This window comes from Arachis ipaensis, chromosome B10, assembly GCF_059453495.1.
Source record: "Arachis ipaensis isolate K30076 ecotype BB chromosome B10, ASM5945349v1, whole genome shotgun sequence".
NCBI classification, from domain to species: Eukaryota; Viridiplantae; Streptophyta; class Magnoliopsida; order Fabales; family Fabaceae; genus Arachis; species Arachis ipaensis.
This window is the reverse complement of record NC_142435.1, coordinates 50,286,174-50,312,054: the sequence shown is the minus strand read 5'-3', so window position 1 is coordinate 50,312,054 and position 25,881 is coordinate 50,286,174. Positions and strand designations below refer to the sequence as shown.

Here is a 25,881-nt window from a genome sequence, read left to right as displayed (position 1 = left end):
TGCAACATATCATCATAAATAATTAACAATAATTATTTACTTTGCTTAATAAAATAATGTTTGTCCTCTTTCTGTTGCTTTCCTTGATCTACTGCATGATCTTTAGTATTTTTAGTTCTTAGGTTTAGTTTCATTCTGTTATTTGCTTTTAGTTTTAAAAGGTTGTCTCATGTACTGTTCACTGAGCTTGAATCTAAACAAAAAAAAAAAGAAAAGAAGTGATGTATTACATGAAAATTGAGTCTATGTTTAAAAGTAGTCTTATTTACTTAAATATAGTGGTGTTATCTGTGATTTTGAATGCATGATATGAACAGTGCATATTTGAATTTGAATCAAAGGATGTTGATGCATGAAGAATAGGAATTTAGATAACTATTATGAATTCTCTAAATTAAACAAAAGCTTAATCCTTGAAGCAAAAGAAACAACAAAAAGAAAATAAAGAAAAGTAAGGTCCAAGGCTCTGATCTTCAATGGCTAGGAAGGTCAAATATGATTAAAAGCTCAAAGAGTTATTTTCCTAGTCATATGCTTGTGGTGTGAATGTGTCAAGTAATCCTTGAGATATATCACTAAGAGTCGAGATCAAATGCATTTAACAAAGTATTCCAAAGGCTTTGAGCACCACTGTCTGGGAGTAACTGAAAAAAAAAAATCAGAACTAAAAGAGAGTTCCCCAGTCAAGTGCTTGTAGTATTTTTGTGTCAAGTAAAGCTTGAGACAAAACATTTAAAGTCATGGCTAGGATCAAGGTGCAAACCACCAAAGAAAAAGAACAAGAAAAAATTTGCTGTGTTCAAGGATTAATCCGAAGTAAAAAGGCCAGAGAATTCATAATATTATCTGGATTCTAGTTCCAAATGACAGTGACTTTCCTCAGATTCAAAAGATAGTGAAATGCCAAAACTATTCAGAGCTTCAGTGTATAAACCTCACTTTGAGAAAAGACAGGAGCTTAATTGAGCACTCACTTCTCATGCAAATTCACATCCTAAGTTTGTAGTAGTTTTGGTTGCTTGAGGAAGTTTGGTGTTGTGATGCGTGAGCATCTTACCTTTCTTTTTCTAGTGAATTTGTATTCGAATTGTTAAGTTTAATCAAGATTTAAATACTTTTTAGCCACTATGAATGCTACTTTGAGTTGTGTGCAATTTTTTTTATTTTAGGTAGCATTCGGACAGATTTGACAGAGTTGTATAGAAGGAAGAGAAGAAAGTGAGAATGATGCTGTCAACCCTGACCTCCTTGCACTCCAACAGGAATAACTTAAACTACAGAGATCCAATTGATGCGGTTCTAGTAGCAATGGAAAGCTAACTTCCATAGCTTTCCAACGATATATAATAGTATACACTTTGTCTCCAACCTGTATGGCCATATTGGCGCCTAACTTAGAGAATCCCAAGTTAGGCGCCGGATGAAGCAATGGCCACGCATAACTCCAATATCTTGAAGTTAGGCGCCAGTTCAAAGGGAAACGCTGGTCCATGTTTCCTCAAAAGCTTGCTCGAAGATTCTATTTATTTTTTATTAAAACTTTTATTTTAATTACAAATAAGAAAAGATATTATTTAGTTTTAGAAAATATATTTTACATTAATTAGGATTAGTTATAATTGGAAAAGATTTAGCTTTTCGGGAACTCTTTTTCTTTTATGCACATCATTCTATAGTTTACAGTTTTTTGAATCCTAGTTTTCTCTATGAACCATAAGCAACTAAACCTCTACTGTTAAGGTTAGGAGCTCTGTTTATTCTATGGATTAATACTATTAATCTTCTATTTTAATTAATGTATTGATTTCAATTTCAAGAATTTATTTTCGTTCTTCATCTTAATGATTTGGGTAGATCGAAAGAATAGCCCTTATTCTATTTGAGTCCTTGTAAACCTTGGAAAAGAAATTTACTTGAACAACAGCTTGAAAATCATTTCTCTTAAATCACTAATTATCTGGATTTAACGGGATACGTGACATATAATCCTCTTATATTTGGGTAATTAGGATTTTTGTGGTACATAAACTAGAATTGAACTTAACCCTCTAATTGAACTTAAGTGACCAAAGAATTGACGGTTAACTAGGTTAGAGGAGACTAAATCACTAAAGAATTAGGGTTTAGTCATATATAGTTTGCCATGAATTGAATCTTGCATGATTAAAATAGTTGGTAAGAAATAGAAATCTGGAAGATAAACAACTCCAAAACCTTAATTGTTCTCTCATATAATCTTCACAACCCATTTACTGCTTGCTTTTTAATTCTCTGAATTTACTATTTAATGCTATTGAATTATCAACATCATTTTCTTTTTGTCTGACTAAGTAATTCACTGAACCATTGTTGCTTAATCCATCAATTCTCGTGAGATCGACCCTCACTCACCTAAGGTATTAATTGGTACGATCCGGTGCACTTACCAGTTAGTTTGTGGACTTTAAATTATACATCACTAGCACAGTAAAAAATGATTCAGATTGAAAAAGAATTGATTAGAAAGCTCTCTCCACTATTTATTTATGCATTACGGATGATGTATTGCAGAAGTCCGTTCAGAGAAAATAGCTGCCACACTGTGGACCAAGTTGGAGTCATTATACATGACCAAGATAACAATAACCAATCGTCTATGTGTTTTACAACGTTTTTATTTGTTTTGCATGACAGAAAGAACTTTGGTGATATCTCATATTGTAGAATTCACATGTTTGGTGACAGAGTCAAATAATATGGGCGATACTTTTTCTGAAGAGCAATAGGCCATGGCGTTTCTTTTTTCATTACCTCATTCGTACAAGCATTTTCGTGAAGTGTTCATCTAAGGATCGGACGAGAACATCTAAATATTGATGAGATTAAATCCTCGCTTCTGAGTTATGAAAAGGTGAAGCGTGATAGGAGTGATCACATCATGATTCAACAATTGCTTTGGTGAGTAAAAAAGTCTAAATTTGGGTTTAAACATCAGAATTTGGATCTTCTAAATTTTAAATTTGTACTTTAGAGGGTAAAGTGTGATCTTTTATCCTTTAATAATTTCTCTCTCATATTTATTCTTGGTCCCACCAATAAAATAAATAATAAAAAATCACACTTTATTTTCTAAAGTGAAATTCAAACTTTAGAAAATCCAAACCTTAAACGAATTTATCAAGATAGAAGATGTTGATATTGTCCGCTAAAAGGTCATTGATTGGAAGAGAGATTGTCCAATGAATAAACGTGATTCAAGTGCTTCAACAAATATTGTTGAAGATGGTGGAGATGTTCTCTAGATATCAATTTCATTGGTTGATTTTTTGTGGAGACTTCATTTTGATATTTTATATTAATTAGATTTGCGTACTAATATATTATTTCAAGTGAAAATTTTGAAAATATTATCAAAACTAATTTTGAGGTGGCGATCGTAAAAAATCAAAATTTATCTACTAGTTAAAAAATGAAAATGGACAAATAGGTAGATATTATTAGAAGAGTGTTGTATCTCGTTCTTTATCTTTTGTCAAAGATGATAAGCTTAACATGAGATATTTTCTCTTGTATACCACATAGGAGTAGCACAAATAGATGGTAAAATTTAAGCTATTGTATGGTATTTCATGAGTTGGAATTAGGGTTGTTGGAGAGTTAATTCTAATGTTTTTCTTTAACTTTTGTATCTCCACATTTGTTTTGTGTATTAAACCATTAGTTACTCTCTTTTTTATTAGTAAGAAAGATTTGTTTTGTCTTTTTGTATCTTCTCTTTTAGTGTTTACACTATTTGATCTTAATATTTTAGATGTAATTGAGATTTAATTTTAGATGAAATATCAGAAATTACTAATTTGCATCTTTGAGCCAAAGATTTGGTTTGACTAGAGTGATTATCCATTTAAGATCATTTTGCATAAGATTGGTCTAGGTCAGAGTGGTTACTGAATTTTGCAACTCTGATATATTATATATTCTTTAGTAAAATATTTAGTAATTTTTTTTGTTTCAATTGTGTAAATTTTACGTTTTTGCTTTCACATTCTATTTTTTAATAAAGCATATTCTCATTGCGTCTTACTTATTAATTAGGGGTAGAAATAGATCAGGTCGTATTTCATCTTTAATATGTCAAATCTTTAATGTAATAAAAATGATTTTTGTACATTAAAATAGTAACTAAAATTAACCACTATGTATTTAATTATTTATATATAAGTACATGTATAATTTAATTTATTTTAAATATATATTTTGTATTTTAACGTATACTTTATATTGGTAGCTGATTTTGGTGTATATGTAACATGGTTGATAGTATAATTAATTGACCTAAACCTGGTCTGAAATCTGTTATAAACTTTTTTTTTCAAGTACTAAATTTACTTGTTATTGAGTCTGGCTTAGTTTGAAACATGTTAAAAGTTTTGATAATTTTCTTTACAAAAATAAAAAATTTAAAAATATTATTTTAAAATAAACTATTTTTAAAAACTATTATTTATATGTAATATGTCAAATTTAATACTTATAAGAATATTTAAATTTTGAAAATATTTAAATTTAAATTTTATAGGAATATTTAAATTTTTAAAATATTTAAAATATGTAAAAGTAGTTATAATAAAATATAATAAATTTAAAATATTTAATAACTTTTTAATTTTAGAAAAAAAATTAATTTTGTCAGTATAAAATCGTTTTACACATGTATTCAATTACATAACGTCACATTAAAAAAAATAACTACTTTTTACATATTCACCGCGTAAAATATTTTAAACTATCAGAACATTAAAATTAAACTCTTATAAAAAATTATTTATATATTTATTTATGCGTAATCAAACTAAAAAAATTTAACAGGTAGACTAGCTAATTTATAAATCCAAATCTGGCCTATTAATTAAAAAATTTAGGTATTTAAAATAGTCTGATTTCAAACCTATTTTATAATAGATTATGTTATAGGCCTAATAGATTACCTATCCTATTTTCCTTCCTAGCAGAAAGAACATATATGTAAATAAGGTTATCTATTTTATTCTGGGTTAATACTCAAATTAGTTTATGAAAGATTACGCGATCTTTATTTTTGTCTCCGAATAATTTTTTTTAATCAAATTAGTCCCTAAAAGATAAAATGTAAGAAAGTTAGTCCTTTCGTCAGTTGGATGATAACGTATCATGTGAAGTACCACGTGGCATGCCACGTGGCAGGTTAGTGACACGTGGCATGCCACGTGGCAGGTCAGTGACACATGGCACTTGACATGTAAAAAAGTTTGTTATAGTCAAAATAATCCTTGAAAGTCCAGATATAAGTTATTTCCATCCTTCAAATTTTAAAAATTAGTCAAACTAATCCTTATATATATAATTTTTTTATAATATTAAATTTACAATCTTTTTTTATACTACTAATTTTAATATTATTTTTAAATTTTAATAAACATAATTCTCTTTACATAAAATAATAAAAATAATTAAATTTTTATAAAGTTATTTTGTCATTTGTATTTTAAAATTTTACATTTTCAAATTGTAATTTTTTATGTGAATTTTTTTTTATTTAAATGAATTTATCAAATTATTGTTGATTATATATTTTAAAATTTAATATTTTAAATTTTACTAAATAATATAGTAATTATTTTAAATTTTAAATTTTTAAAATTTTTTAAAATTATAATTGTTATTATTGTTTAATTTATATAGTAAAACTCAATAATTGAAAAACTGATTTATGGAATAACTTTTTGAATCTTAATATTTTAATATAATTTTTTAAATATTTCATTTAAAACAAAAGAAATTTTATTTTAATACGAAACATATCTATTTATATAATGTACTAGTGCGGAGTAGCCTGTATTATGCATAGGTATAATGTTTCCTATTTTATTTTATCTCATTGATTTGTGAAATTAAAAGAAAAATTATATAATCTATCTCAAACATATGAAACACACAAAATTTATTATGATCTTTGCACGTATTATGCTTAAGAAGCAATTCGTTTATAATAATAATAATAATAATAATAATAATAATAATAATAATAATAATAATAATAATAATAATAATAATTAAGCAACAAATTTTCAATATTTTGTAAAGTTTGGAATTGAAACAAAATTGGTGGATCTTCTTGAATTTTGACTCTAAGTATCACTACCATTATATTCTATATGTAAGTAATACCGTGATGGAAAAAAAAAGATATAGTAAAAAAAATAGTGCTATAACTTTGTTTAGGTTAACATATATAAATTTTGATTTTGAGTATATATATATATATATATATATATATATATATATATATATATATATATATATATATATTCCAACAAAATGTAATAATGTAAGAAAAATGTTTTAGAATAGAAAAGAATAAGAGAGATTTTGAGAAGAATTAAAAGAGAGATAATTTTATTGAAAAAAATTTTAAGAAAAAAAGATATCATTACTAATATTTTGTTTGTCAATTACATTTCTATTAAAATTAGTAGTATCAAAAAATATTTCAAATTTAATATTATAAAAAAAATAAAAAAAAATTATATAAGGACTAGTTTGACTAATTTTTAAAATTTGAGGGATGACTCTTAACATGACACGTCATCATCTAACTGACGGAAGGACTAATTTGATTTACATTTTATCTTTCAGGAACTAATTTGATTAAAAAAATCATTCGGAAACAAAAATAAAGATTACGTGATCTTTCAAAGACGAATTTAAATATTAACCAATTTTATTCTCTATTATTAATTTGTTTTTACGGCTTCAACATTTCTTCAGCTTTATTTTCACTTTATGTTTGATTTATCACCTTAAAGTTTTATTAGATCAAAATTTAAAGAAAAAGTTTGTAAATAACCAAAAATTATTTATAAGTAAAATGTAACTCCACTTTTGATAAATATGTCCCGAGATTTTAAAACATGTTGACAATAATAAATCCTTTTAGTACCCAAAAAATTAATTGAATAAAAATTAATAAATAATAAAATGTGGGTGGAAGCAAAAAGTATAATTTTTAAAAGTTAAATTAAAATTAGAGTATCTTCTAATAATAATAATATTGTTATTGTTGTTGTAGTATAAAAAAGAGGGTTAAATTTATGACATCTTTTAAATTTATATATTTTTAACGTCAAACCAAATTTAAATTAGAGTTACTGTTGAGTTTACAAAATTGATTGTGTAAGAGATAATTTTATTTTATCTTTTAACAATTGAATAGGAATAGAGACAATAAGTTACTTTTGAGTGTATTAATTTGTTATAACTTCTGTGAGATAGATTAAATAAGAGACAATTTTCACTTTGTCTCATATCGAAAGAAATCAGAAATAGAATAGAGAAAAAAAAAATGACACAGTCATATAAACAATTTTCACTTTGCGCAATGTTACTTACATTCAGTCTCCACCATTATGGTGAAATTTTCACTATCTTTATCAAAGATTATAAACACTAATTCCTAAGGATTTAACCATATTCTATTAAGGACAAACCAATTAAACTTCTATCCAAACTTGATTTGGCTAGGTTCACTTCCTAGATTTCTAATCACTAAGTGTTCATCCAACTTAGTAAGAGAATCCTCTCAGGATCATGAATATAAAGCAAAAATACATACAAAAGAATTTGACATAATTTTTTATTTTTCTCCAATATTATTCTCTTTGTCTTTTTTTTCAATGGCTTTTACTAATATCTATATATTTGCCTTTTTTTATTAATTGAAAAATAAAGAAGAATAAAACTAAAGAATAGAAAATTTAATGTAAAATCATGAAGAAGAAGAAAGAGGAGGTTAGACTCGAAAGCTATGAAGACCAAATGGTATGTTCACTCTCTTTACTTCAATTTCTGGCCGTTTATCCTTTTAAATAAGAGTAAAGCTTCCAAATTTTGAGATTGGTTGAACATCTTTGACTTTGTTCTTCTTTCCTAAAAGTTAGAGCAGAAACACAGAGAAAAAATGAGACAGCAGCAGTGATTAGAGTTGGCTTGAATTCTTATCTAGCTATTTCTCTTTCTTCCTTTTTCTTTGACTTCAAAAATCTAAAAACATTGATCCATTCTTTAGCTTCAAGTTTTAATTGTGACTTTTGATTTTCAACAAAGATACAAAACTTTCACTTTCTTCTTCTTACCCGAATGGTACATGTATGAAAAGGACAATTTCAATAAACTAGAATGATAACACAAAAATAAAATTATTGCTACGCTGATTTTTCTTCTGATCTAACCTTTGATTTTATTTTTCTTTTAGTTTTAACTTTTGACTTTTTTTTCTCTTTTTTCTTTTCAATGTCAATACTTTATAATTTTTTTTTTTTTTTAATGCTTGAACTCTATTTTAAACATTTCTGTTTTACTTGTGAAATTTTTTTTTTTTTAATTTAGGGTTAGTCACGTAAGTTACAATTAGAAGAAAGAAGAAAGAAGAGAATATTTAGTTAGAATGTTAGATACATTTGACATAGATCAGCAATGAGGATGAGTGCAGTCTATGGTCATTTAAACTTGTTATTAAACATATTAATTTTCTGCATAATAAATACATACATCAGCAACACTTGTAAGCTTTTAACCTAAAACTATAATATTAATCATCACTAAATTAATAATAATAATAATAATAATAATAATAATAACAATAATAATAATAATAATACATCTTCTTATTCCATAAAAAAAATCAAAATAAAAAAAAGCTCAAAAACAATTACAAACCATTCCCATCTTAGATACTTAAAATCGAAACCTTGACCACACAGATTATATAAGGGCTCCTTCTTCACGTCACACCTCATCATTCTTTTTGTAACATTTATCCATGAGAATTGAGATCCATCAGAAATGCTTTATTTGTCCGATCCATTTGACTATTTGGCCGCAGTTATCCATACAGTAGTAGTGTATATATACTATACATAGTAGCGCTCAAACATTTTGGGTTAAACGTGAACAATTTTTATAATAACTCAAATTGTTAAACTAGAATTTGCTTCTAGCGTTCATATTAAATAGACTTATCTATTAAAATTTTTTTTAAAAAAAATAAATTTTAAATCTTCAGTGTATTTATTGAAAATAAAAATTACAATAATAATAATAATAATGATAATAATAATAATAATAAAGAATTTTAATTCATTCTCTAATTATTCTCTTAATAACTTCTTAAAATAAATCAAAATCGACTTTTTAATTATTTTTTATGTTTCCAAAAGTAATATATATTTGAATGACTTTTTTTATGAATTAGATACACAGTATTTTACTCACAATAATATGTACCTTGAAATCTCATTTTAACTAAAATCTAACTAAAAAAGATAATCATTATTAATTTGAAATTTGATTAGTATGTAGATAAAGACCCATGCCTCCCAACCGTGCGTACTTGTTGCCTCTATATATACCATCTAACTCCAACGTATCCTTCATTAACTTTGAACAAAGAGAACACAACACCGCAAGCTACCCTATTCTTCCATTTAATAATTTCCTCGTTCTCTTCACCCGCAAACTACTGCGGGAACTTGAATAATCCTTTGTTATCATCACCAATTAAAGAAGAAAAAGCTAGCTAAGGCGCTATAATAATATTGTATGGAGATTAGTGCTTCTATATCTACCTTATTATTATTACTATCATGGATGTGCTTCCTCCTCTTGTTCTTATTCTTCTTCTCAAATCTTCTAACAAAGAAACGAGACAAAGTCGAAAACGTAGCTAATAAGCCTAAGCTTCCACCTGGTTCAATGGGTTGGCCTTACGTTGGAGAGACTCTTCAGCTTTATTCGCAGGACCCTAACATCTTCTTCGCGTCCAAACAGAAAAGGTTCTTAAAACTATCAAAGAATAGGTTCTGTTAGACATAAATAAATAAGTTTATTGATATTATTACTAACCTATTTATTGTTCCTATGGTGTGCAGATATGGGGAGATTTTTAAGACACACATACTAGGTTGTCCATGCGTGATGCTGGCGAGTCCCGAGGGTGCGCGGTTTGTGTTGGTGACACACGCGCACTTGTTCAAGCCAACATACCCAAAAAGCAAAGAGAAGCTCATAGGTCCTTCTGCATTGTTCTTCCACCAAGGCCACTACCATACCCTTATAAGGAAGCTTGTCCAGAACTCCCTATCCCCCGACACCATCCGCCGACTCATCCCGGACATCGAGACCGAGGTTGTTTCCTCCTTGGAATCCTGGGTCTCCGCCGGAGACGTCGTCAACGCCTTCCAAGAAATGAAAAAGGTTCCTTTCATTACTTACTTTCTAAAAATATAATCATTCATGTACATCTTCTCTTAACAACAGTATATTTTTGATGTGATGAATGCGATAATAATAAAAATAAAATTAAGGTATCCATTAATATTGTCTCTTTTGATGATTTAATTTTATTGCATTGCGTTAGATTTGGATTTGGATTTTGTTATTATTTGTTGATTCGTTCCTCATAAATATATGGGTCCTCCATTATTATTGTAAGGTCATGATCTATATTATTGATTTTTCTAACTCACTTGTTGACAGTTCTCTTTCAACATTGGGATCCTCTCAGTGTTTGGTAACTTGGAAGGAAATTATAGAGATCAGCTTAAAGAGAACTACAGCATAGTTGAGAAAGGCTACAATTCTTTCCAAACAATGATTCGTGGAACTTCATACTCCAAAGCACTCTTGGTAAGCTTTTTCTACATTATTTTCTTTTAAAGAAAAATAATCAAAAGTCTTATTACAATTGAAACCTACTCATCTTTTTCTTTTAACATTTTTAATTTGACAGTATACAACCTGTATTTTCCATGTTTATGTAATATGGTTGGGTTTTTAAGAAAAAAAAAGCAGTTAACACTTACAGTAGAACTTATTACAATTGAAAAATTAAAAAGAAATAAAAACAAGTAAAATGTTCCATTCTTCACGTATTTAATGTTTTCTCTTTTTTGTTTAAATATGTTAAAGGCTAGGAAGAGGATCAGGGAGATAATAAGTGAAATAATTAGCAAGAGGAAGGAGCAAAGATTGATGGAGAAGGATCTATTGGGTCACATGTTGAACTACAGAGATGAAAAGGGGAAAACATTAACGGATGAACAAATAGCAGATAACGTTATTGGGGTTCTGTTTGCGGCTCAGGACACAACAGCAAGTGTTCTAACATGGATTCTCAAATATCTTCATGATGACCAGAAACTTCTTGAAGCAATCAAAGTAAGTTATTAGTTCATCAAGTTTAATTTTTCATGTTTTGCTTTTTGTCCCCATGGAAAGATTTTCCAAATCTATGTAGGCCATAATAAATTAAACCGTTGAAATTATTTATTTATTTATTTATTGATGAGTCAACAGTATAATATAATGGGATTACACTGTATGAATTGTAGGCAGAGCAGATGGCGGTATATGAAGCAACTGAACAAGGGAAGATGCCATTGACATGGGGTCAAACCAGAAATATGCCATTTACTCATAGGGTACGTCATAAATACTTTTTGCTTTTACTAACCTATACGTACTATTTCTTCTGTTTCAAATTAATTTTCTCTTCTTATTTTGAAAAAGTATAAGTAGATAATAAAAATATTAAACAACGTGAATAATAGATATATCTAATATTCATTTTATTAGGTATGCGGATGGTTATTCTAATATTAAAATTTAAGTAGGTGATTTGAAAGTATAGTGTGTTTTGATTTGATTGATAATTGTTTATGTTGTTCAAAAAAATTATTAGTTACCTAACATTTCTCTTTTATTTTTGCTTTTTATAAATTAAATATTATTAATTAATTTTATTTATCAAATAAAAAAAGAAAATAATATAAATTTTTTTTTATTTTTTCTTTTAGTTATTTATATTTTTAATAAAAATTAATAATTATCTTAATATTTATGCAAAATTAAAAAACAGTTAATGTGAAATGAAAGGGATATATTTATTATTTACTAATTTAAATATTTTTAATTTGTGATTAATTTATGTAAAAATGTTTAGGAAACACTTGTAGATATAATTTGTTAATGTGGTTGTTTAAAAAAGTCTTTATTGCAATATTTCTCTTAAGATTTATTATTTCCAAATAAACTCGTACGTCTATTAAAGTTGTTCTATTAATTAATATAACAAGAGGAATGCTAGGAGCAGCAATTTTGATATTTTGTAACCATCAATTGGTTATTAATAGTGTTTTTAATGGTATAAGATTATATCTAATGATAAAAAATTATTCACTTTTGTTTTGATGATTAAGTACTGGTCAGAAAACACAAAAGTTGCTGAGCTTTAGACTTTTTCATATAACAAAATATTACATAAACATACAATTTTTTTAAGCATGCATTCCTTAATGTGCCAAAAAAACTAAAAAGTTCTAAGTTCTGGTTTAATTGGAAAAACAACTTCTTGAATGGATCTCATGTCTATGGATGTTGACGCATTATTGCAGGTGATATTGGAAAGCCTAAGGATGGCAAGCATCATATCTTTTACATTTAGGGAGGCTGTGGTTGATGTAGAATATAAAGGTAAAAATACTATACTATTAAAATTAGAGAAAATGATAAATAAGTTCTTAATCTTTTATCCCGCAGATATTTTTGTCTTTGACCATTAAAAAATATTTTTAAGTCTTTGACTTTCACAAAATTTGGACGGATTAATTCTTGACGGAGGCATTTGGACGGATCAGTCCCTAACAGAGGCATTTGGGCGGAGGGACTGATCCGTCAAAGTTTTGTGAATGTCAGGGACTTAAAAGTATTTTTCAATGATCAAGGACAAAAATATCCGCAGAACAAAAGGTTAGGAACTTATTTATCCTTTTCTCTTAAAATTATGTTATGTGTATACTAAAATCAGCTGCCTATTCCTACGTGATTTATAAATTCTTGTTTTTTTCCCATGATGTGTATGATTAGGATATCTCATACCAAAAGGTTGGAAGGTAATGCCACTATTCAGGAACATCCATCATAATCCAGAATTCCACCCTGCTCCTCACAATTTTGACCCCTCAAGATTTGAGGTATGTTTTATTAATAATGCTTTTTGAAAATAATTTATTCCCCTAATAATAATAATAATAATAATAATAATAATAATAATAATAATAATAATAATAATAATAAAATATCAATTTACTATATCATTTTTAATTGAAATTTTCTAAAACACGTATGGTTCCTGTTTGAATCTTAGATGGCTCCAAAACCCAACACTTTCATGCCATTTGGCAACGGAGTTCACTCTTGTCCAGGAAATGAGCTTGCAAAGTTGAACATGCTGATTTTAATTCACCATTTGGTCACCAAATTTAGGTAAACATTGTTTAATTTCTTCAATTCTCTCTGCCTCCTTTTTTATTTTCTGGTGCCAAATTTTGACACGACATTTTTTAATGTTTTATTTACATATATATGCACTATAATGCTCATTATTCAATAATTTCTGCTGGCAGGTGGGAAGTTGTTGAAAATCAGAATGGAGTTCAATATAGCCCATTCCCTGTCCCTCTTCATGGTCTACCTACAAGATTTTGGAGAAACGATTAGAAAAGAGCATATATGTTATTATTATGATAAAATTGATGAGGTTATTATTCAAATAATATATATATTATTAGAAATTATTATTCCTTGCTACCAGGACTTCCATGGCTTCATCTTATTAATCTCTCCTCTTGTTTAACCCAAAATTTAAATACCAACCTCCTTTTTATAGTGAGGTTCATGTAACCTAATGCATGTATCCACAATATTTATGAATGAATGGTGGCTGGCATATATAGCTTAGTGCATTAATTGATCTGAAAAGTGTAACCGGTAGTAGTACAAATAATAAAGATATTACAACTATTTTTCTTTTCTTTTTATTTATAATATTTATTTATTTATTGAAGCTCTATGGCTCAGTGGTCCTAGATTCTCTGTAATTTTAACATATTTACCTCGTGTTCTTGATTATACCATTATTCAATGAGACTATACCCTATAAGACCTATATATAGAGACACCTTTTTCATTAGATACCACCTCTATATCTATCTCTTGTATGGATTAAAATTTACACCTGTTTTTAATCCATATAATTTTATTTGAAGAACGCAAATTAATAAATTTTAATTTATTTCAGCGTATTTTCTAAAGCCATGATAAAATATCATTTCAATATGGTATTCTTTATCCTATAAGATCAGTTAGAATAAGATAGAGGTAGATACAATATTTATACCATAACTTTCTTTTTCTACTATCACTAATTACCTTAATATCACTATATGAATAAGTCTAACACATGTCTAATCCCTTTACTGGTATATTATGTCTAGTCCATGTCTCGCATAGCTTCGTCATTCAGGGGGCAAATCCAAAACCATATATTATTACTAGGCAAAATTTGTTTACATAACTGCAAACTAAAATCAAACTATAGCTTATGCAACGTGTCTTGGTTTTCATGGTTGAGAGTTCACATTGCTTAACGTATAGGCCACGAGCTGTGACCATAAAAAAGCCAAATGTTGGGAATTAATTGGCCAACATAAAAGGGAAGATGCCCTTAGCCAAAGGGATCCGAAGGCTTTCATGGGCATGAAGCTTGATCATCTTTGGTGGAGAGGAGGGGACCAAAACATAGTACATCACATTATTGGAACCTTATGGGACTATGGTTGGAGATTTGGAAGCCATTGCTAAAACAAACCCCCTCCCCTCTCTCTTTGCGTCGTAGGATCAAGATTTAGGGTTAAAGGTTAGAAATTTGACGACCTTACGAACACTTTCGATCTAGCCGCAATGTGGTGCAAAATCGTCGTAGACTTTTCTAGTGTTTTCTAACTAATCTATTCGAGTTGAATATAACCACTTGAACGAGAAATCTCATCCATGTTATCCACTAATCAATAGAATTAACTCATTAGGTTTATGCTCTCTAGTCTCTATTTTATAAACCTTCAATTCAATTAATGAACATGTTCTTACAAAAATTATATTAAAAAAAAGGGGACAAAACCACTACCTAAGATGGTTTAGTTTCATATGCAATCAATTAGCATCATTATCACATTTCATATCATGTTATAAGTTAGATCCCTACCCGCTCCTCTTTCCTTTTTCATTCCCTTTTCTAGCGTGTAAAGCTATCTTTCTAAGTATAATATTCTTGTGAATAATAGTATAATACTTCTTTGAATCAAATCAATAATATCATATAGCATGCACTTTCATGATCGCGGTCCCATAAATGGAATAATCGCGAAGCTTAAACCATCAATTCAATTGTACATGAGAGTTGAAATGCTAATAGTAATAAAACAGGACAAAGATAACTATGGTTTCTTTTTATTATTATTAATTTTAAGGTTGAGGATTCATATGTATATGGTTTAATTACTTATAAGAGCAATTAACTATAAGAGAAAAAGACGGCAACTTAATGCACAAGCATTTCACGTTATGTAGAATCTTAAAAAAGATCACAGCCAAAATGTGTAATGTAGATAGTTTAATCTTAATGTAAATGTTAGCGATTGATTCTACTGTTTAAACTTACGACTTTGGAATCATACGGATACAACTAAATCTTTGCTCTTAGAGTTCCCTTCAATTATTTTGGTTTTCCACAGTATTCTCTAACTATACAAATCAAAGATCAGTCCGTCACAAATTAGAACTCCATTTGAGGTCTGTTACTAGCCAATAAATTACTGCATACAACTTCCAACACTTACTTAAACAGACAAGTTAGTTGATCACTCGATCAACCCAAGTTGGTTTACTTCCCTTCAATTATTAAAAGGTCACACTATGACAATTAACCATAACAGATTATGTCAAAAGAAGAATGTCTTAAAATTCATAGTGACCACAGAGAGGTGATTTCAAACCATATACATGGAATTCATTACAACACTGTACTGCAGCCATAGAAAAGGGACAAATAATCAAATATCTGATCAAACTTGGGAAGATTTTAATAATAAAAACTTTAATATGCTGGGATATATAACACATTAATAGTTTTATATCCTAACACAATCTATATGCTGCAATTGATTTCATAACATTACATGCAACAAGGCAAAACAGAAAGGAACCTTGCTTTGTTATTACCAAGCTAAAGTAATATCTTGGAAGCACGTTTTGTCAACTCATCAATAATGTTACTCGGGTGATAGGATTAAGACAAAGATGACAAGATTTTGAAAAAGAAAAAGAAAAAGAAAAAAGAATGCAAATGAATTGAAACACATTCTATCACCATATGATATTATATACAACAGTGTTCTTTCAATTTCATTACAAATAAAAACAATTGTACAACAAAGCACTCACATGGCACCATCAACATCACTGTTACTGTGTCCACAGACTCTAGGATCATCATTCTTTCTATTTGTGTCACCCTTGCCACCCCTTTCATGTAATGCTGATGCCACTTTAGCCCTTCTTTAATTTCAACAACAACAACATAAGCCATTGATGTTCAAGATCATTTGCTATAACTAAAATAGCTCCATTTTTATACAGTGTACATTTTTTTTTTTTTACACGGATAATGCTATGGTGCATTGTACATTTCAATGAGAAGTGAAAATTGCTCATTTTATAATAAAAAAAATTACCAAAAATAAAAAAATGATCATGTACAATGCACATATTCTCTACAAATTTAGTGAAAATCTTACTCTTCACCAAAGAAATGCTCTTTTTACACATGCAGTTTAAATTCTCCAACATCCTTCATGTAATTCAAATTAACTCCAATCTGAAAATTCAGTGGAAGACAAGTATGGAATGATCAAAAGTCAAAACATTTTAACCTAAGTACAGTTAGAAAAAAATATATATACCCAATGACTATAAGTAATTACTGCTCCATCTGATTCAAAATAACTGTCAATGTATCACTTTATCTCTAGAGAATAATCAAAAACAGGATTGCGTATCGAATGAGAAAATGATTAGTAAATGATTCAACAATCAGAATATCCAGAAGTGATGCTGACATGTTAGTTTTCCAGTTAGCTACGCACTCTTTGACGAATGAATGAATGAATGATGATGCAACCAGATAATTGGCTTTCATAACCCCACTTTTCCAAGAAGAGAAATATGCAATCCTACAATGGATTTCTTATATATTATTACAGCATCCCTTAAAAGGAAAGTTACTGATATGAATGATAACTACAATAAGTGTGTGTCAATTGACTGAGATCAGATAAATGATACTCAAGACTTATCACCATAACGGCATAACAGTTAACACTGAGTTTTCTTGAAACCTTAAGTTGAACTGAAACGTCCAGAATATTAACTGAAAATAGGAAACAAAAAATCCAAACAAGAAGGGACAAAAGACTGTTATTGCCAAAATAAAGAGGCATGAGATTGATACTGCAACCAGAAATTTCAGGGAAGTTGCATTTTCTCAATAAGGAAAGAATTAAAAATAAAACTCTTCAGTGTGATTAAATGGTAATCTCAAATATCAGCTCTTTTTTTCAGATAAAAAAAAATGAAAAACTATATCTTAGTAACAAATAATATCAAGTTATCAACCTCAATTTACTGATAGCAGATTAGCAGTATTCTGAATTTAACAGATTGATTGTGAAAGTTGATGCATCTACACTCTTCGGACCCTGCCAAACAGGGCTGTAAAGAAGTGAATAACTGCCATAGTCCAAAAAATGGTTCCATGCCCATGAAAGACATTATAGTTTCATGTTAACGTTAGCGAAGAATAAATCCACACAAAAAAAAAAAATATCGTTAGCAAAGAAAAGCAAAATGTGAGAATAATTGTATGCTACAAAATCTTGTAGTATATGTTGCACATACTTATCTCATTAACCAGTAGGATCTCCAGTCTTCTACCTATGACGTTAAGTCGTTTCCATGAAACAATCACCTCTACAAGAATAGATGTTTTTAATAATTGAAACTTATGCCAAAGTTATCAAAGTTGACAACACATTTCAAAAACACAGAAAATGACTCAAACTGATATTGAATAATCCAACTGCCATGGGGTTAAATAGTCCATTTAATATGGTGAAATCAGCCATTGTCTAAGAAGTTATTAGCAGTAGCAGCAGATACTTTTGCTTGGGTCTAACTAAGACACCTATCATTGATGCAGAAGTTAAGTGTAGAGTTTTGAAGACTATGAACTGAAACCATATGGTAGTGGTACAGCACAAAGGGTGAGGGTTGATTTAGAAAAGTACTTGCATACTCTTTTAAGTACATTTAATTTAATGCAGGTTTTAGGGGCAACCGTAAGTCCATGGTCCCTCATTCTTGAAGTTTTATTTGGTGTTCTATGGTGTCTATGGTTATACAGCTATGGTGGCTATGAAGCTTTAGTAACACTTAAAAATGTAGCTAAAATCAAAGTCACATTTTTTTTACTATTTAGCAACACTTTTAATTTGAAAAAAAAAAAAATATGATTAAATTAAAGAATGTTACTTTTAAGTCCATCTAGTCTTTAGACGAGCAATTATTGGAGCCAACCTATGTGGCACAAAAGCTGCGTTTGTTTCTGACACAGGACAAGACAAGACAGTGAGAACAAGATAGAAAAGATAGAGACACAAAATTTTGTATTCTTATATTTTGTTTGGTAATAAACTAAAGCAAATTATGAAAATTCAATTTATTTTTATTTTTTTCAATAAAAAAATTTGGAAAAAAATATAATTATAAAAAATTAACAAGAATAATAAAAGAGAAAATAAAAAATAAGTTGTGTCTTTTGTTAGTATCTCTGTGCTTTTCCTGTCAAAATGAACACAAAATACACTAGTTCAGTGTCTCTGGACACAATGTCTCTTCTATGTCTCATCTGTCAAACATGATTTTGTGTCTTTGTATCCCTGTCTCAGTGTTCCGTCCCTTTAAACAAACACTGGCGTTACCAAGAACCGGTTGTCTAAATTTTATAGCCACCACCTTTTTATTTATCTTATAATGATTACTATACAAGGAAAACCAGTGGTTACTCTTTCTAGCACATATACTATATGTGCTCCAAAAATATACAAGAATATCTTGTTGATCCTCAATGCTAATGCATTTAACCTGGAGTTAAGACAAAAAGTCATCTGTCCCTTTTGAAATAATTTCACAATAAAAATGAATTCCGATTCACATGTCACTTTTGATAATGTGACCATAAAACAATCCTTTCTTTGGCCAAACATCAATTCAATCATGCTGACCTGCTATTCATTTACTTCCATGTTATTTTAGGAAAGCGATTCTCAGATTTAATAAAACATAAACACATGCATAACAAACCCTATGATTTGAATCACTTGATTTTTTTCATGGCGGTTTCAAATGCTGCACTTTACTATGTTTTTTTTCTTTAATTTCAAGATACATGTATTGGTAACAAAGAAATATAAATCAAACATTACCCGTATGGAATGCTAAATTAGTACATAATTAAGAAAAATTATAATCACTATCACAAAAGAAATGGTAAAACACTTACTTCTCTAATCTGAAATCTGTGATCTCTCTATGAATGGAAGCCCCCGCAAGTAGGTCCTAAATCCTAATTGCTATTGTTGTCACCGCTATTTATACCATCTTTTCTTTTCTTTTTTTTTTTTTTTCCTTCTTCTAGGTGCAGAAGCCATTTTCAATTTTTCACCGCTTTCTTAAACGACGTCGTAATGCGCAATCCGGTACAGCAGAGAACAATTGCAGAGGTTTTTATTTTTTTTTCTTTTGGTCTTGGACTAGCCCATGATCCCTTCCCGAACCCGAACACCCAACCCACCCTGACCCAGAACCCGGTTTCCTATTCTAAGTTCCTAACAGAGATGTCACTAACTCAAGCTATCCCATGGCTGTCGAAGATACATCCCCTCCAATGCGGCAATGCAAATATCGTTGTTCTTCGGATCTGGACTTTAGTGAAAGAAGCAGTCTTGTAGAAAGATATATCAATAGCATCGACTAACCATCTATTAACAAAATATCGTCGACCGACAGAATATCACCATACCAACCAATCACCTATGATTTACATTAGTCATTTAATTAACTGTCTGCCTACCAAAAGACCTAAACGAACCTACCGACATCAACTAAACGATAACTCGACAACTTACCTTGCCTTCGACCAACACAAACACCTGAAATTACCACTAGCCAATGTCGGTGGAATGACATTGGTTGATCATCGACAACATTTTGCTACATAACTTAGTAAAATTTTGACAACTGTTAGATGATCTTGAATTATGGAAGTTGATTATTATCACCTGTCTAAAGACGTTTATGATTCGACTTTGGATGACTCTTTTAACTCACAAGTCTCAAGAGTTTTTGGCCTTGGTCTTCTTGGATCGTGGAGAGTTTTGAGTTTATTCTTAAACTATCTTTGTTAAGTATGAAGTGATATACATTTTGTTAGTTTGTTAAATCTAAATTTTTTATTTGTTATATTTTATTTGAATGGTTTGGATTTAAAAAGGCAATCAGGTTAACTATTTTTTTTTATAAATTTTAAATTTTTTTTGCAAATTTTGGATATTGGGCTAAAGTCCAAAACAAAAAATAGTATATGAATATTAAAAGCAACATATCGATACAAAAAAAAATTACTGCACTTTAGAATTAAAATAAATACTTCATAAAATATAAGTTGAAAATCCATGCACCAAATCCAAAAAAAAAAGATATATTAGAATCTTAGAAAAAAATAATATTAAATACATATTATGCATACAATATTAAAATTTAAATAAATTTTATTTTGTATGAAACAAAATTATAATATTAAATATAAACATAATAATAAAGATTTTGTGTTATATAAATTTAATATATATATATAAAAGTTTTGTTTGAATAATCTTTGAAAAGTTTTCAAAAACCTTAAAGATTTTTATTAAGTGTAAGTTTTGGTTAGTTTAGAGTGTTAATAGGTTAGGAGAGTGTTTAATTCTGTTTTTATGCTTCTTTGAAAAAAAAAAATAGCATTCTCACGCATACGCGTGAGCCCTTCATTCTGGAGCCTAAAGGAAACGTGCCAGGATCGTGCCGCCATCGCACGGTCCTGACCGAGAGTTGTGCTGAAGGCGTGCGGGAACTGTGCGTCTAGCATAGATTCCTCCTATGCGTACGCATCAGTGCCCATTTCCCCTTCCACGCTTACGCGTCGCCCACGCGTACGCGTGGATGGAATTCATTAACCCCTGACGCGAGGAGCCCTAGCTCATTCACGTGACCCTTTCATCTTCTCCCCAATGTCTATCTGCCTCCCTCTCTTCCCCTCCTACCTCCATAACAACCATCATCCATCCTCTCCGACCACCATCCCTCAGTCCAGCGACTCCGCAACCCATCACCGACCACCCTTTCTCCTCCCTTTTCTTTGTTTTTTTCCTTTTCTCTCTTCCCCCCTTTCTCTACCCGTTTCACCTTCCTTTCTGGCCACTTTCGTCGCCGCCATCCCTGCCACCCACCACTATTATCCCTCTTCTCCTTTTCTCTATTCAGTTCACCACCTTCCCTGATTCTTCGAGCATTGTCTCAGAGCATGCCCTTGTTTCTGCTCAGTTCCCCTGGTGCTTCTACCACCACCGCGGACCGCCGTTTCTGCCACCTCTGGAGCAGCAGCTCTTCCCTCCTCCAGTTTTCCTGACCTTTTCCATTTTCATTTCTGTCTTCCTTCAGGTTCCAGTTTCATCCTGTTTTTCAATTCTGTTTTTCATATCTATTAATTAAATTCAGTTTTAATTTTAGTAGTTAGTTTCATTTCTATTGAATTAGTTAGTTCAGAATTGCATGTTTAGTTTTTCTTAGGTTTGAATTTTGATGTTTTTGTTGTCTGAATGGCTGTTTATGCTTGATTGTTTCATGTATGTGATGATATTGGTGATTTCCTTTTTCAATATATATATATATATATATATTGTGTTGATGCTTTTGTTGCTGCTCATAATTGATTATTTACTTTAGTTTATATGAATTCGTATGCTGCTGCTTAAGTTGGAATTGTTTTGAATTCATATGGGCTGAGTTTGCTGCTTAATTGTATTTCGGGAACACTCAATTTACTGCTGGAATGCTGCCAAATTTTTCTAAATTTTTTGTGCTATTAATTTCCAATTTATGAATTGAATTTGGTACATTTTGACTTTGGTTTCATTTGGTTATTACCAAACTCAATTCATGAATTGGTCGGTTGGTGTTTCCGCTCTTTTTGGTTCCCTTATATTTGAATTAATGATTGACGGCATCAAGGAGCTATTTGACGGATTTCTGTGTGAATTAGGCCTTTGTCGGCCATTCGATTTTGAACCTCTTTTATGTTTTTCATTTTTCAAGTTAGGTCAGTAGTTTTTCTTTTTCATGGTTCTATTTCATTTTTAATTTTTCCTTAACCATTGAAGTTGTTTTCCTAAATTTTCAAAATTGGCCTAATCTTGTTCCTTTTTTATTGAGGTCCTTTCCAGTTGTAATTATTGGTGCATTTTTACTTTTGTAACCATTTTCAATAAACTCTTAGTTTTCAGTTTACTTTCGATTACATGAGTACATGTTTAATTCTTCCACACTAATTTTTGCACTTAAGTGATCAAACGTATTGATGATGACTTTCATTTCTCTTCGTGCTTATGCTGCATTACACTTTCATCATCAATGACTTGCACTGCATTTCATGAATGTGAGTATGTTTGTCTTTCAAAAATTTTAAAATTATCCTGATTAATATCATTAATTGTTATGCCTCTAACTTCTAACTTTCTTTTCTAACTTTTGGTTTAACTAACTTTCTAACTTCTCTTTTTAATTTTTCCTTTTCCAATCAACTCTTTTTAAATTCTTTTAAGGCATAACAATTTGTATTTCTTAACGGACAAGCATTCTAAATCTTATTGTGTTTAATTTCTTGGAATGCGATTTTTTATTGATTTTGAATTCTGTCTTCCGTCCATTCCAAGAAATTACATTTTATACACTTACCTCATGTTTTAGTTCTAACTCTTCTGTTTCTTATTTTCTGTCTGTTTGATTGTATACTGTTTGCTTTCCATTCTTCTGCTTTTATTTGATTTTCTATATCTTGTGAATTCTATTTTTCAGGATGGCTGACAGAGGAAAAGGCAAAGCTAAGGCCACCTCCAGTAAAAGGAAAAGGTCACAGCCATCCGCTGAGTTAGCGAATGTAGCTTTATCTACGTGGCAACTTATTGAGACGGAGAAGGCTGACCTAGCTACGCCTTCCTCCAACCCAGTTAAGTTTTCCAATCTATACTGTGAGCTCAAGAAGGCAATTCATTGTATGGATTTTTATTGGGATGCAATGCGCCAGGTTGTTGCTATTCGTCCTGATGTCCTTTGGGAGTATGGTCATTCTAAACCAACTCCCAAAGGCATCAAGTTTGATTATTTAACGCAGGAGGCTAAGGTGTGGCAGCAGATCCTGAATATTTATGTCATTCTCAGCATTCATGCTACAGAGGTTCAGGCCGATATGATTGTTCTGATATGGTGTGTCTTGGAGGGGAAGGAACTCTACCTTCCAAGACTCATAAGGTGAAACATGGCCCAGGCCCACGTCAGAGGCAACCTGCCGTTCCCCTGTTTGATCACACAGTTAGCTCACCAGGCTGAGGTACCCTGGGAGCAAGGAGATGAGACACCGACATTTCATGGTAAGAAAGAAAAAGTCATTCCCTATGGGAACTGGTTTGGTGATCATCCAGTAGCCCGATGCCGAGACCGAGCTGCACTTGCCGCAGCTACTGCACCGACTATTTCTTCAGCTGCAGCAGGACCTTCAGCAGCATCTTCAGCACCTTCTACACCAGCACCATCATCCACATCTCAGTCGATCTACCATCTAGTGCAGCGTCTCTTTGAGTGCATGGATCAGATAGAACGTCGCAACAAGAACCGTTATCAGCACTTGAGGCGGATTGTGACTTCCGACGGCGCTGATATCCCCTTTGAGCCCGACACTCCATCCGACCAGTCCGAGGAGGAGGAGGAGGCTCAGCCAGAGGAGGCTCAGCAGCAGGAGGCTGAGCTAGAGGAGACCCATCATGAGGCCCCTGTATAGACACAGGCCCCTACCGAGTCGCAGACCTCTATGGAGCCAGAGCCAGAGCCACAGCCTCAGCAGACAGAGCCAGAGACACATCCACCCATAGGCGATGGTGGAGATGCAGGCGTTGACCCCTCTCATTCGACTTGATCTGAGGAGCATCGAGGATGATGCTGTCGTTTAAGTGTGGGGAGGTTGCCGATATCGGCAGAGTTTATATTTTGGTGAACCATTCCAGATACTTCTGCTTTTAGTTTTATCTACACTTTTTAGTTTGATAGTATATATATATATATATATATATATATATATATATATATATATATATATATATATATATATATATATATATATAGTTATTTTGCTTTATTAGTTGTGACTGAAAAAAATACGCATAATTGAGCTTAATCTATTCCGTTGCATATGAGAAATTGATTTGGTTGAAAATGGGAAATAAACTAAGGATTTTTAACTTTTCACAATCACACTGTAGCATTTAGTTAGTATATAATAAATGTTAGTCAATTTGATGAAATTTTCAAGAAATTCTTTTCTGTTAAAAAGGGCATTAAGATTCAAATTGATTGAGTTAAGACTTTTTTGAGACTTGCATGATATATATATATAGTTTGGAATATGATTTTTAAGCTAAGAACACACAACCTGTGAGTTTTTTTAGCCTAATTGCATGGTTACATTATTTAACCATGATTTTGATTCTTGTGTATTTTCTTCTCTATGATTGCAATCTTTAGTTTGTTCCATTCTATATGTCCATTATTTAATGTATATTAATGCATTTATATGATTGAGGCCATCATTTGATTATAGTTCACTTGAACCAAATAGCCTACCATTTCATTTACCTTTGTTTGCCACTTGAGCCTATTCAACCCCCTTTTGTTCTTTATATTACCACATCACTGGCCTTAAGCGGAAAAATAACTAATTGTCCTATTTGAATCTTTGGTTAGCTTAAATAGTGAGTGTATGTGTTAATTAAGTATGGAGAAATGTGGAAACTTTGGTTGATGAGAATGTGTTTTATTTTTATTGAGAAATATTAAGAATTTGGGTGTATACTCATGTGAAAGTATAAAAACCATATGCATTGATGTCCTTTGTATATATTATGCTTTCATATATATAAAAAAAAGAAAATAGAAAAAGAAAAAAACAATAAAAAGAGGACGAAATTATCCCAATGTGAAATTTAATAAAAAATCAATGCATATGTAATTAAATTAAATGTGATACATGAGTGTGTGTGTATAGATATAAAAGTGAGACTTTGGGTAGCTAAGTTTGATGTTAGAATTGTATAAAATGTGTATGTATTAGGTAAGAACTTAGGTTAGTCAAAGATTCAAATGATAGCTCACTTGGCCATACATATATCCTCACCCTTACCTTAGCCCCATTACAACCTTGAAAATCCCTCATGATATTTGCATATGTACACTAAATATTGGTCGATTGGTTAGATGAAGAACAAACTTTTAGAAAGCATGATTAGAGGAGATTTGAGCGGATTAACCCTAAACACTTGAGCGACTAGAGTGCATATACACATCCAGTGAGGGTTCAATTGCTCAATTCCATATTTTCATATTTGATCACTGCTTATCTTGCAAGTTTGTGAAATCTTTTGAATAACTCAATTCAATTGTGAATGTATTTTGATATGATTGATTTAGCCCTTGATTGTGCATATATGATTTCTTGGAAATTTGACTCACTTTGACCACATATATGCTTATATATATATAGATAGATAGTAA

The 25,881-nt window shown here is 30.5% G+C and overlaps 1 protein-coding gene and 1 long non-coding RNA gene across 3 annotated transcripts; one reads left to right on the top strand and one right to left on the bottom strand.

Moving 5' to 3' along the window:
* Positions 1-9,451: 9,451 nt before the first annotated feature.
* On the top strand, positions 9,452-13,827 carry CYP707A4 (cytochrome P450, family 707, subfamily A, polypeptide 4). Its single transcript, XM_016326843.3, has 9 exons — positions 9,452-9,848; positions 9,945-10,269; positions 10,552-10,701; positions 10,984-11,232; positions 11,406-11,495; positions 12,468-12,546; positions 12,940-13,046; positions 13,220-13,338; positions 13,479-13,827. The coding sequence occupies exons 1-9, from the start codon at positions 9,616-9,618 to the stop codon at positions 13,570-13,572; spliced, it is 1,446 nt and encodes a 481-aa protein (XP_016182329.1). The 5' UTR covers positions 9,452-9,615; the 3' UTR covers positions 13,573-13,827.
* A 2,432-nt stretch (positions 13,828-16,259) lies between these two features.
* On the bottom strand, positions 16,260-19,786 carry LOC107623985 (uncharacterized). 2 transcript variants are annotated; one of them, XR_001616713.3, is made up of 4 exons: positions 19,529-19,786; positions 17,866-17,937; positions 16,707-16,786; positions 16,260-16,467 (listed from the first exon to the last, which is right to left on the bottom strand). It is a non-coding gene; the product is annotated as an uncharacterized LOC107623985 (long non-coding RNA). The 2 variants fall into 2 exon arrangements; XR_015907258.1 differs by having other exon boundaries at positions 16,260-17,937.
* Between the last annotated feature and the right edge of the window lie 6,095 nt (positions 19,787-25,881).

Excerpts from the sequence above, each read along its gene's own strand:
- CYP707A4 (XM_016326843.3), top strand. The coding sequence starts at position 9,616 with ATGGAGATTAGTGCTTCTATATCTACCTTATTATTATTACTATCATGG. Across the intron at positions 10,270-10,551 it reads CCTTCCAAGAAATGAAAAAG|TTCTCTTTCAACATTGGGAT; the intron begins GTTCCTTTCATT and ends ACTTGTTGACAG. Across the intron at positions 10,702-10,983 it reads CATACTCCAAAGCACTCTTG|GCTAGGAAGAGGATCAGGGA; the intron begins GTAAGCTTTTTC and ends AATATGTTAAAG.